The sequence below is a fragment of the Delphinus delphis genome, chromosome 3, assembly GCF_949987515.2.
Source record: "Delphinus delphis chromosome 3, mDelDel1.2, whole genome shotgun sequence".
Lineage (NCBI taxonomy): Eukaryota > Metazoa > Chordata > Mammalia > Artiodactyla > Delphinidae > Delphinus > Delphinus delphis.
The window spans coordinates 6,501,485-6,514,524 of NC_082685.1; the positions used below are offsets into that span (position 1 = coordinate 6,501,485).

At 58.4% G+C, this 13,040-nt stretch overlaps 1 protein-coding gene across 2 annotated transcripts; it reads right to left on the reverse strand.

Moving 5' to 3' along the window:
* Positions 1-393: 393 nt before the first annotated feature.
* Positions 394-12,655, reverse strand: KHSRP (KH-type splicing regulatory protein). Of its 2 annotated transcripts, XM_060007562.1 has the most exons (20): positions 11,645-12,655; positions 9,828-9,924; positions 9,156-9,194; positions 8,762-8,801; positions 7,778-7,827; positions 7,417-7,488; positions 6,570-6,627; positions 6,087-6,261; positions 5,808-5,906; positions 5,375-5,473; positions 5,145-5,247; positions 4,326-4,426; positions 4,086-4,230; positions 3,848-4,008; positions 3,657-3,766; positions 3,140-3,228; positions 2,855-3,055; positions 2,671-2,748; positions 2,429-2,589; positions 394-1,242 (listed from the first exon to the last, which is right to left on the reverse strand). In XM_060007562.1, exons 1-20 carry the CDS (start codon positions 11,900-11,902, stop codon positions 1,234-1,236), a joined length of 2,145 nt encoding a protein of 714 aa, XP_059863545.1. In that variant the 5' UTR covers positions 11,903-12,655; the 3' UTR covers positions 394-1,233. The 2 variants fall into 2 exon arrangements, with proteins under 2 accessions (XP_059863545.1, XP_059863544.1); XM_060007561.1 differs by having other exon boundaries at positions 394-2,589.
* Between the last annotated feature and the right edge of the window lie 385 nt (positions 12,656-13,040).

The following is a 13,040-nucleotide window of genomic DNA, read 5'->3' on the forward strand; positions in this document are numbered from 1 at the left end:
CACTGCTGGGGCTCTGCCTGCTTCTCCCTTCCTACAAGACCAGGCGGCCAGTCTTTGGGGGGCCAACACCCCACTCTCATGGGCCAAGCTCCTCTTCAGCTTGTTTCCTCTGCAAACACAACTGCGGCCAGCACGCCGTTTTAGACAAAAAGCACTTTATTTAACCAAAAAAGGGGTGGGGGGCAGAGTTAGGAAAGCACAATGCGCCTGCAGAAAACTATCTTTTCTTATAATTCTGGTTAAAAAAAAAAAAACAACAAAAAACCAACACAACACAAAGCTTGTAATTTCCAATCACCGTCATCAGGCTTTTACAACATCTATAAAGAACAAACATCTGCTTCAAAAGTCTACGGGGAGAGAGAGAGAGAGACGGCACCCGGCAGACACGGGGAGGTTTTGTTATCATTTATTTGTGAAGTTAAAAACGAGCGATAAAAAGTAAAAACTGCCATACAATTTTTTGTTTGTTTTGTTCTCAACTGTTTTCAGTTTCAATGTCCTCTTGAACCGATGAAACACGACAGACCAGTCCTGGGGGTGGGGGGGCGGGAGGGGTGGGCGGCGGGGGAGCTGGGCTGGGGTGGAAGGAAGAGCAAGAGGAGGAGCAGAGAGGCTGAGTGCGGGGCTGCCTGACGCGGGGCGGGGTTCCTGCAATACCAATACCTGGTCCATGGAATGTTCCAACTCTAACTAAAAAAAAGAAATAGCAAGAGTGACTTTTTTTTCCTTTTTAAAAGTTTATTTTAAAAACATGAAGAGGGCCAAGGGTGGTAGTAGGGAGTGAATGAATTGCTTTCTCCTGAAGGAGGCAGTGTCAGGAACGCTGGGGTGGGGCGTGGGGGGGATGATAGAGATTTTTTAATATATATATATATAATTTTATAGGTTTTGTTTTGCTTTTTAATTTTTTTTTTTTTTTTTTTTTGCAGAGATTTAGTTCTCGCTATCTTCTATGGCTGGCTCAACATGAAAGATCCCAATTTTGAAAGAAAAAAAGCATGTGAGACACACAGAATGAGCGAGAGAGCGAGAGAGCGAGAGCCCGGCACCGCCTGTGCTGCAACCTCCAAGCCACTCACAGCGAGGGCTCCCCAAGCACACCCCCTTGGCAGCCATCGCTCTCTCGACAAACAAACGGAAGAAAAACAAACAAAAAGCCCCCAAACAGAACAAAATGGAAAAAAAATAATAATAGATTTTCACAGATGAAGAAGTTCACATTCATTCGATTCATTGAGCCTGCGGAGAGGGAAGAGATAGGAATTGGTCACTACAGGAGGGGAGGCGGGAGACTGGGGGACGGGGGCGAGGAGGGGGCCAGGAAGCCCCTCTCCCGAGCCTGTGGCGAGCGCAGGCCGAAGGATGTGTCTGTAGCTGTCTAGTCAGTGCTCCGGGGCTCGGCTGAAGTCAGACTGGCTCCCTGATGGAGGAGAGAGTGACACAAAGGAAGGAGAAGAAGCAGGGAGAGAGGGAGGGAGGGGGAGAGAGAGGGAGGGAGAGGGAGGGAGGAGGGGGGAGAGAGAGAGAGAGAGAAAAAGAGAGAGAGAGAGAAAGAGAGAGAGAGAGAGGGAGGGCGGGAGAGAAGCGCTCAGGGCTGGGAGTGAGGGAGGGGAGGGGAGGGGGGAGGGGCCCTGTCTTCAGGAAGGAGGGCTGGCGGCCCGGCGCATCACAACATGACAGTCAGAGATCACGGTGTCCCCACAACACCCCTGTGAGGTAGGTTGGAAGGTGGCAGCGATCGTCATGCCCACTTCACAGACAAGACCAGGACACAAGGCAGGCACGGGAGCAGAGAGGCCGAGCCTGGGCGGAGCGGGAGGGCCCAGGCCCCTCGGCACCTCCCCACAGCCCACGGGAGGAGCCACAGGAGGAGCCACGGCCAGGCCACGGCCGAACCGCACGGGGCCGCTTGCAGTACACACAGTCACTTGGACACGCGGGGAGAGATCGTGGTTTCAAAAATAAAAGAATCAAAAGAACAAAAACCATGAAAGTAATGCAGAGCGGGGAAAAAATATCCGTTTTCTTCCCAAGTGGCCAGATTTTGAGTGAGTGAGTTAGCAGCCAGGATGGCGACCAGCATCTGAGCGGACGGCCTGCCCCCCACCCCCAGGACTACCCACCAGTTCAACAGTTCCTCCTTTTATTTGTTTCGCGCGGTCTCCCCCAGCATCATGACAGCGTTACACAGGAACAAGCGGGCCGGCGGAGGGAGGCCTCTTCGTTTAACCTCTGGACCCAGCACACACTTCCCCCGGCGCGTGGGGACTCCCGGAGACCTCTGGCCACGCGGCCCCCGCTGCAGGCATCAAGGACACACCCCGCAGGGGAAGGGATTTCCGGCGCTACCCACTAAGGCAGGATGGACGGTAGCCGGGGGTTGGAAGGAGAAAGGAGGAGGAGGAGGGTGGCAATTCCCACTTGCCTGCTGCTGTCCCTGCTGTGTGGGTGGAGGCTGGGGGCCGCCAGGACCTGGAGTCTGTCCGTAGTAAGCGGCTTGCTGTCTGTAATATTCGGCCCAGGCGGCACTGTAGTCTGGCTGGGAGCCTGGGGGTGCTCCTGGACCCCCTCCCGTGGCCACTTGAGCTGTGGAGGGGCAGAGGGCGGGTGAGTGTGGCCGGCACGAGGGCGAGCCCGGTCCTGCCCCCCGCGGCCCCGCCGGCTCACCCTGCTTCTTGTAGTACTCCTCCCAGGCCTTCGTGTAGTCCTGCTGCGGGGGCGCGCCGGGCTGCTGGGGCTGCTGGCCTGTGGACACAGGCTCCGAGGTCAGAGCCCAGCCTGGGGACACGGCCACCCACCCGCCCACCGCTCGCTGGCTGACCCAAGCCCCCGCCGTGGCCCAGGCACTCACCGATCTTCTTGTAGTACTCCTCCCAGGCCTTAGTGTAGTCCGACTGGCCGGCAGGTGGAGGCTGAGGGGGCTCGCCCTGGGTGGGCGGGGCCGCGGGGGCCGGTGCTGGGCCTGGCACGGGGCCTGGGGGCTGCTGGTAGTAGTGTGAGTAGTAGGCGGCCCAGGCGGCGTTGGGGTCTGCAGCGGCAGCTGCGGCTTTATCTGCGGGAGGAGGACGTGTGGGCTGAGCGGTGGCCCAGAAAGCTGGCCCCTCTCCGCCTGCCCGGGTCAGGTCCTTCCACTTACTCGGGTCGTGAGGAGCAGGCGGCTGCCACTGAGGGTAGGTATTGCCCCAGCCCTGGGGTGGGTACTGGTGAGGAGGGGGGCCTCCAGCACTGCAGGACGAGAATGGGGAACACATGAGCCAGGTTGCTCCTGGGTCCCCACAGAGGATGGCCACAGCTTGGACGGGGACCCAGAGCACCCCTTGAGTGGCGCTGCGGGTTCCTGGCCCAGGGAAGGGCATGAGATGACTGATGCAAACGCCACAGGCTGTGCTGACTCAAGGAAGTGCAAGTCCCCGAGCGCACCATGCATTGATATACACGTGGGTGGAGACCAGGGGCAACACCTGTGGCATCTTTTAAGAATGTGTCTGTAAACAGGGGGCCAGCAGGGATCATGTCTGGGGCCAAACGCTCAGCACTTCCACGAGGCGGGGCTGGCCATCTCAGCGGAGGGAACGGACACAGGGTCTTCCAGTCTCCCTGCCAGCACAGCCCTACCCCACCCCAAACCCCAGGGAGCCGGCAGGGATACTCACTGAGGGGGAGCCCCGGGTGGCCCCTGATTGAAGGGCCCGGGGTTGAAGGGTCCCATGGGGCCGGCAGGGCCTGGGCCCCCGGGGCCTGGGCCCACTGGGCAGAGGGGACCCTGGAGGAAAGAGAATCGGACAAGTCAGTGGAGGGGGAGAAGGAGCCGGGCCCAGGCTCCCAGAGCCCCTCCCCAGCCCACCTCGATCTTCTCCTCGATGAGCTGCTTGGCGTGGTCGATCTGCTGGGGCGAGCCCCGGATGATGAACAATTTGAAGTTGGGGTCCCCGTTGGGTGGCAGCTGCCGGGAGATCTCTACAAAGGCGCCCGTCTGCTGGTTTATGGCTTTCACGTTCTCGCCACCTGCGGGAGCCACAGGCCATGAAGGGAGGGTGGGAGGAGAGCGGGGGAGGGATGGGGCCCGTGGAAGGGCTCCTCACCTCGGCCGATGACCAGCCCACACTTGTGAGTGGGAATGGAGAAGGTCATCTCCCCACCGGGAGGGCCCCAGTTGCCTTGGCCTCTTCCTCGACCTCGGCCCCCTGGGGGCATGCCAGGACCCCCTGGAGGGCCCGGGGGACCACTCTGCAGGGGAGGGAGGAGATGGAGGATTAACACAGGAATCCAGCCTGGCCCCTCTGTCCCCACCAGCCCTTCTCAGCACAGCCGACGCCACCCACCCTGAGGCTCTGGAGGAGATCATTGATGATCCTCGCGGCGTGCTCACACCGGTCTGGGGGCCCCATTATGTGAGCTATCTTCTCAGGACCCGTCCCATCATCTGAGGCAGCACCCAGAGAACAGAAACGCAATTATAAGAGAAGCACAACTCCAAACCCCCGTAACACCGCCTCTTCAGGGCAGAAGCTGGGCCAGGCTAGGTGTCTGAAATATCTCAGCCTCAAAGTGCTGCTCGCCGCCCTCCACGTATTCAGGGGCCGAGAAAGGCCGGCGGGCCCACGTTGCCAGAGAAGGAAACCAACCAGCTAAGGCAGGGTGGTGGATGAGGCTTCTTTCTGCATCGGGTATCCCCCAGAACTAACGGATGCACTTGACAGAACTCAGAACTGACAACATATCTCTCAAAAGCACAGAGGAGTCCCTCCTCCCCACAGACCAGCCACTCAGACACCCTCACTGCGGTTGGCAGGAGCCCAGAGCCGGGGCCGTGCAAGCTAACCCAGCCCAGGGGCCCCAGGGGCTTGGTCAGGAGAGCCCTCGGGCGGGGGAGAGGAAAGAGAGAGTTTGAAAGGAGAGAAAAACACACTCCCCCCTTCGACTTGGAAAGCCTGCCTGTCACCCACTTTCTCACGTGGCTGTCCCACCGGGGGGAGGTGATGAGGCATGTCCTGCTGGTCTAGGAGTAATGAGGCACCGCAGAGGCTCAACAGGCTAACCCTGGTGCCAAGCTGCCCTCAGTGGACCCCAAGAGTGCTCCTCAGCGGACAGACCTGGTCAACATGTCCACATGCCCAGCGGACGCCCGGCTGGCCCCTGACCTTGTTTAAACTGTATCCGAACACCCGCGTCATTCTGGATCTTCTTGATCATCTCTCCACTCCGGCCGATGACCACCCCCACAGAATGCCTGGGCACTGGCACCTGAGGGTGGGTGGGACGCAGGAGAGTCAGCTGGGCTCTGTCCCCAGCCTGCGGCCCTCTGCTGCCCAACACCCCCCACCCCCTGCCCACCCTGGCACTCCATCCACCTGGGGAAGCCTGCACTCACATCGATGCCCCCGCCGATCCGGGATCCATACTCGTTCCGGTCCCCGAAGCCACCCTGGTCACGCTCCCGAAGGATGTCCATCACCATCTCACAGGCTTGCTGCAAACACACGAAGCACAGCGCTCACATAAGCACCACCGCCCCACCGCGTGCCCAGGGGTCACGGGCCTAAGCTAAGGACCAGCGCACGTGTGCCGAGCTCTTTATCCGCCGCCCTAAGAGGCACATGTGGTGAGCACCCCCATCTTCTGGAGTTTAGGCCACCTGCTCACGTACAAACGGCCAGGAGGCAGAGTTCAGCAGAGAACAAGTCCTGGGCTGACTTCAAAGCCAGCGCTCTCGAAAACCTCTCCACTTGCATATGAATCTCCAGCTCACCTGCCTGCCCTCTCTCTGCCCCAGAACCCCTCGCCAGCCCCCAGGGTGCGCTCACCTGTACTTTGTAAGGGTCTCCAATGATCCGGAGCGGTTTGTCCACGTTTGTGTTCTGGGATCCATCTTGGATCAAAATCATCTTCACTCCAGCCCGTTCCTTTACAGCCAAGGTTGAGAGTCAGTGCTGAGCTCTCAAAGGACTTTCTGGGGCGTGTGGGGGGCCAGGTGTGATAAAAAAGGATGAAGGACCCTGGCAAAGCGGCTGGGGGCAGTGGTGTGCAGACGCACAGCCCCAGGGAGGAAACTTTCTTGGGAGGGGAGGGGCCCACTCCCTTACCTGCAGCTGCTTAATCGTCTCTCCACCTTTGCCGATAACCAGGCCGGCCTTCCCCGCAGGGATCATGATCTCCTGCACTGTGCCGTTCTGGCCCCCGTTGGCGTTGTCGTGGAACTGTCCTGGGGGGCCCCCACGACCCCGAGAGACGATGTCATCCAGCATCATCTTTGCTTTCCTGGGAAGGGGAAGAATGGGTATCATCACCTGAGAGAGGACTGGCCTGGAAGCTCCACCCAGGTCCCAGGGAAGGCGATTCCAACCCACATGGTCTGACAGATGACAAATGGTCCTGTCCTCAGGGGTGGGGCTATTCAGGCCCAGGTTCCCCAGATCTCAGGATTCATGGGAATCATAGTGTCAGGACAGCCCCCTGGAGAGGGCAAGGCTTGAGAGACATGGTGTGGGAGTCACCCTCAACTTCAAAGGGATCCAGAGGGCTTCTGCCACTCTCCTCGTCAGTGGCAGGCCCAGCCAGGGACTTACTGCACAGACTCTGGGGCTCCTGTCAAGGACACGCTGCGCTCGGGTAGGCCACCGCTGTCTGGAGAGAAAAGAAGACAGGGTCAATGCCTTCTTGGGTCTGCAGACACCAAGAGGACTTTCCATGGAGATGAGGAGACCTCCAGAACAATCAGTGGCTACTTCTGCCACCGTGCGGTGGCCTGACAGATCAATTTACCTCCCCAAACACTTGGGAGGCTGCTCTACACGAGGCCAAGGTCAGAAAGCTTACAATCCAGTAAGGGAGGCAAAACTTTTAGAAAAAAGATGAGATGGAAAGCAAGGCAGATTCCAGAAAGTCCCAAACCTGGGCCCTGTCCATCACCACTGATGATGAGCAGCTTCCAGTCAATGAAGGGCACGGGTTAGGCAGGGCGAGCCCTCAGAAAGCCCTGCAAAGCAGGCACTTGCCAAGGAGCAGGCAGAACTGGACTTGAACCCAGGCCTGACCTCAGCTCTTCTTCCTAATGAGCTCCCCTGCCTCACACATTCCCGCCTGTTTTCCACCAGGTGTTTAGCTCAGGTGGCAACATGGTCAGAGCAGGGTCTGGGGTGCAGCTCCCTGCACTGCATTCCAGCCCTCCCCACTCACCAGAAAACTGAAGAGAATAAGAGTTGCAGCTACACCTTGAGGCGCCAGAGCCTAGCACATAAAACGTGCTCAATGAACACCAGCCCGTTTCACCTCTATCCAATCACGGCAGTCAGAGGATTATGACAGAAAGCCCAAGAGCGCCCCCCCTCCCCCGCCCACACCCCAGCCCCGCTCAGCTCAGCTCAGCTCACCCCAGCCCAGCGCCTGTCCTGGCCCAGATCTGGCTTCCCATACCTGGAGAGATCTGCACTTTGCAGCCCGAATCCTGCTGGATTTTGTTAATCTGTTCGCCTCCTCTGCCAATGACTAGGTGGAGAAAAAGAACAAAAGCAGAGATTGAGGCGGGGAGCCTGGCGCTGAAAAGACTGTGTGGAGGGGGTCCCGGTCCCGCTGATGTTCGGGGGGTGAGGGTGGGGGGTTGGAGCAGCCAACTTGAGAGCTCCGCCGTCCCCCCGGCCAGAGAGGATGGGGACAGAGAGAGCATGAAATGGGCTCTTTCAGACCAGAGGTTCCTGGGCTGCCGGGGGCGCCTGGGAGACTGTCCCAGAGACAGGGGGATAACGGGCATCCCTGATCACGGCTGACCCACACTCACTTAGTCCCACCATGCCATCTGGGACTCTGTACTCTTCTGTCATTGAAGTCCTGCAAAGAGAGATGACGAGAGTCAGCCTCAAGTAGGAGCGAAGTAGGGGGGATGGAAGAGCCAGAGGGCCTCCTGGAGAAAGACCCCCAAAGCCACAGGCCCTGCCTTATATGACATGGGGACCAAGCCCCTACAGGCCCGAGCAGAGTCTGACAATGGCTTGGGGGCTCCCTCGGCCCACAGAAGATCACCCAACCTCTTGGGGCCTCAGTTCCCCTTCTGGGCCACAAGAGGCTTGGTCTGGGGTGGCGTGAACCCCTGGGCCAGTGCCGCTCCACCGACTCAGGGCAAGGAGGAGAACTTGGGCCACTTTCACAAGAAATCTGATGGTGTCATCTGATGTCTATAGATTTTAATTAAAAAAAAAAAACTGGTTTTGTATCTTTTTCATTTCATTCTCCTAGTAAGTTGTTTTTAATGCATTTCACAAAACTTCAACCAATTGAAAAAAAAAAAGAACAACAGGGTCCTTCACAAAGGATTCTACGCCAGATTCACAGAGGTCATTCTGGGGCAAAAAGGTAAGAAAGACCCTCCTCCCACCCCAACCCCCCAGCTCCTCCAGCTCTCAGGGAACAAGAAATCTACGGAAGACAGACGAGAAGGCCAAGGTCAGTCCCCAGCCTTTTCTAGGAGGAAGGAGAGCTGTGCTTCTGACTGTCCCCACTCCAAACAAAGGAAGCAAGAGGATGCAGAGATCCCCCTTCCTCGTTACAGCTAACAGCCACAGCCCTGTGCTCTCTACAGCCCCAGAGACAGTAAGTACAAGGGACAAATGAAGCTCCTTCTGCTTTTCATTCCTTTCCCTGGTCGACCAGCAAGGGAGACAAAGCCCTAAATGATGTGGCCTCAGACAGAGCCCTCCCTCAAGTCAGTACAAAAGGCCAGGGATAGCGAGGAAAGAAATGACATGTTCTCCAAATCACAACTTACCTGGGGGGAGGATGGATGGGTCCGAGCTGAGAACTGATGGCTGCAGAGAGAAAATCCAAAGGAAAGATTGGCCTGGCTCCTCTTTGGGACCCCAAACACTGCCGGCCCCAGGCATTCCTGCCTGCACGAGGGGCAACTAGCACTTATCACAGTGCTTCCGAGCCCTCCCGAGTGAAAGCAATGGAGCCCGCCTCAAAACCACACACACTCTGAGGTTTCTGCCTCAATTCCCAGGCTCTGGGTTCTCTAAAGCTCGTGGACCCCACGAAACACCACGAAACACCAAGAGCCTCCATGAAGGAGAGGTGTTGTCTGCTCAGTACTTCCAGCTCCCCAATGCTAGAAACCTAAAATCCAGAAGCTGCCCTCTGCCTGTGTCACCCAGTGGACTTACAGTCTCCCTGGGAAGCCAGTTTCTTGCTCTCCGGTTGGTCTGTGAAAAGAAGAGGATGTCAGATGCAGCACCCACCCACCCACCCACAGCTGCCTCAAATCTGATGCTGGTGCCGCATGTCCTGGCAGACAATCGTCCTGTCCCCCAGCCCCCACGGCAGAGCCAGGACAGGGGAGTAGCAGAGATGAACCCCTGAGGGAGGCCAGACTTCATCAATCCCCCGCCCTGGCACTCAGGGATAAGAAGCTCTTTGTAACAGGGGGAAAATTACGGTGGCACCCGAGTCCTTCCGGCTTAGGACCAAACCTGCCTTGGGGAAGTCAGGCTGATCACTGACTTGATACTCTGGGCTGCTCTGGATCACACTGCACGCCCCGGGGCCAGCCACACTGCACTGATGTGGGGCCTCGAGAGAACTGCCAACACTTCCCTAGCTTGGCAGGAGGGGAGGAACAGTCTTGAGAACTCACAACTTGGACCTGGTCACAATCAATCTGCCCTCCACTCAGCCACCTGATACCTCAGGATAGCAGCGCGAACAAAAAGAGACAACAAAGCTGGGATCGCTGAGGTTTTAAAAGACCAAAATGGCAGCGGGCTCCCCCCACTTTGAACCACATTCAAACAAAGGCACCTCACTCTCTCCCCGCTGCCCCTCCAGCAGGTAGTTACCTCCATCTTCTAACTGTCTCTTTTGGCCTCCAAAACCAAAATCAGGAGTGCTGTTATTCACTGTTGTAGCGGCATCACCTCCTATTTTGGCTGCGATCTAGAAATAAAGTTGTAAGCAGAGAAAAATTACCACCCAAAACCTCCCTCCGTGGTGCTTAGATCGACTTCTCTGGTTCATTAAACCCAACAGGTCTTGCTGTCTGGCCTGGGAGTGACTTCCCCCAGATTTTGGTAAGAGCCTGTGGGTTAAGACCTTCTAGAAAAAGTTTTTACCCAAGGCCTCAGAGTTTAAGAGTTATTCAGGAATTTCAAAACTCCTTTTTCTCTATGAGATTTGTGCCTAAACTGTTCGTGGCCAGAGTGTAATCCACACTGACTTGTTCTAGGGGTGAAAGGAACAGAAGTTCAGGTGCCAGGGAAGGTCCTCAGGGCCCCTCCTCCAGGGAGAGCTTTCAGACATTCACTTGCCCAAGCTCCTGGTCCTCTGGGATGCTGAAGAGCACAATTTTCCTTTATCTCCCTCACCCTCATAATCTTTGCATTTGTTCAACAAATCTTAGGAAAGTTTTTGTTTCAAGGCATCTGAACCCCTCATTTTGACCAAAACAGACCTTTCTCGGAACACGTTACATTTTAGACACACGAACAGCAACATCAAGTAAACTCCAACCCAACAAATTTAAGACCAGAGTCGGCTGACAGAATTATTACAAGTTTTCCAAAGAAACACAGCCGTGAGCTGAGGACCTATCTTTTCACCTCTAATACTTTAATAAAAACAAAACAAAAAAAACACTTTGAGCCAAAGCTCTTGGGATGCCTAGATGAGGCCTTATCCCACCCCAAATGACAGCACCAACTCCCCTTGTTATAGTTGCTTCTCTATCAAGACAGTTTGGGGACAACCAGATCAAATGCAGCTTAGAACCCTATCCCACCCCAGGGGTGAAAGCCACAGACAACGCTGGGAGGAGAAGAGGGCATTCCCCTAACGGGACCTCCCACTGTGTCCTGGAGGTTTGGGGACAATCCTGAGTGAGAAAGCACTCAATGGCCTGAGCCCGGTCAGCTTCCTTTTGAAAGGGCAACAAAGTCCTCACTTTCTATGGGCCTCCTCCCCTCAGGCCATGGGGAGGCCGAGAATGGAGCCGGGGAGGTCACACACCAGCATGTGACACCTCCATGGAGTCATCATGCCCCAAAACACAGTGGTGGGACCCTTCCCTTCTGTCCCCAAAAGAGACAGACCACGCTTTCAAGTCACCAGAAGCATCAAAAAGTGCCAGTCCCTAGGCCCACCCTCCCCATTTCAACTAAGTGCTTGGCCACTGCCTGGCAGCCAAAGAGTCCCCTTTCCACTTTCCAGGCTCAAGAGGACTTTTCTCCCCCCCCCCACCCCGAAGTCCCTCCTTCCTAGGGAGCAAGCAGAAATGGGACCGGGGTGGGGGCAAACAGTGCTTTTTGCCCTGATGGGGAAGTGGAGGCACACAAGACCTCCCTGGGAAGGCGAGCCCCCTGCTTCCAGGAGTGGAGCATGTCCTAACGGGGGAGGGAAGTCCCCAAAGTGAGTCCCCGCGCTCCAGGTACCCTGCATACCCAGGGGCCGCTCTTGGGTGAACCCCGGACGACCCTTCCCCCTGCAGGGGGTCACCCCCGGAGGGGGCCCCACTCCAGGTGTCTGGGGAGGCCCAGGCCCCCGCCCACCGCCCCACGTGACCCTGCGGCGGCCCCGCCCCCCCCCGCGACCCCGCGCGCGCACGTGACCCCGCCCCCTCCCCCGCCCGCGCGCGCGCCCCTCAGGCCCGCGGCCTCCTCACCTGGCGGGCCCGCTGCACTGCGTCTGCGAAGGCGTCCTTGCGGATTCCCGGGCCACCCCCGCCGGGCGGCTGCGAGGGGCCCCCGGCTGACCCTCCGCCCGGGCCGCCGCCGCCTGGACCGCCGCCGCCCCGGTCCCCCGCGCCCGGCGGGCCCGGCGGCGGGCCTCCCCCGGCACCCCCGGCTCCTCCGGAGCCCCCGCCCCCGCCGGCGGGTGGCGGCGGCCCGGGCGGGGGTCCTCCCGTGCTGTAGTCCGACATGGCGCGGCGGGGCCGGGCCTGGCGCGGAGGCTGAAGCTGAGGAGGCGGCGGCGGCAGCAGCGGCTCAACGCGGGAACAAGGCCTCGCTCCACACGGCCGCGGAGCACTCTGGGAACCCAGCGGCTGGAAAGACGACGAGGGGGGAGAGGGACGCCCCCTCCCGACACCGGCTTGACGGACGGCGCCGCCGGGCCAATGGAAGGCGGCTGCTGCTCCCGGGACGCCAATCACGGGCTCTGGAGGCGAGCGGCCAATCGGAGTGCCGCAAGGGGCAGTGGGCGGGAGGCGCCGCGAGATCGACAGCTTTCCGAGGCAGTGGGCTGCGGGCTGCTGGCGCTGGGAGGGCAAATCGAGGAGATCCGAGAAGACCCGAGGCCCAATGAAGCGGGAGTTCCAGAATCGGTGGGCGGCTTCAGAACCGGATTGATGGCTCGGAAGAGTCAAGTGGACAGGAAGGAGGGATCTGGCGAAAGGCTTCTTTGAACGGCTGGGCGGGCATCCGGCGAGATAGTCGTCTACGCAAGCCAATGAGTACACATGGAAGGAGGTTTTTATAGAGATTGGCAATCAACGTATCCAGTCTCTGACGAGATCTGTGTGACGCGCTTGCGTTTGGACTGAATTACTTTCGCTCTTAACCAGAATCCTTTTCTAGTCCTGTCTTCTAAGCCAATGGTTGAGTGGCGGGGGCGGGCGCAAGGTGACTGACACCTCCCCGGACAAATGGCAATGAAGGAAATAAAGGTGCTTCGTTTTGGTGGGAGCCAGTGGAAGCGCAGCTGCATTGGGGCGGAGCCGGCCACCAGACGGCGGGAGGGGATTAGCCGTAGCCGGAGTGAATGGCAGGCGACGTGGGCATTGGCGACCGGCTGCCGGAATTCAGGCCTGACGTCTGGGTTAGCGCCCCAGGAACCTGGCTGGGTAGGCCATGCACGTGGCCTGCTTGAGGCCTTGGAGACGGGTGCTTCCGGGGGTGGGGTGGCCCCAAAGCAAGAGGAAATCGAGGGATCCACTGTACCCCCTCTCTTCTCTCCACCCAGGGATCTAGAGCCCCCACTTCTCTTCCAGCACTCACGGAACCAGCTCTCCTCCCGAACTCAAGGGTCTAGGGCCTTTGGTTTCCTCCCAGGACCGAGGG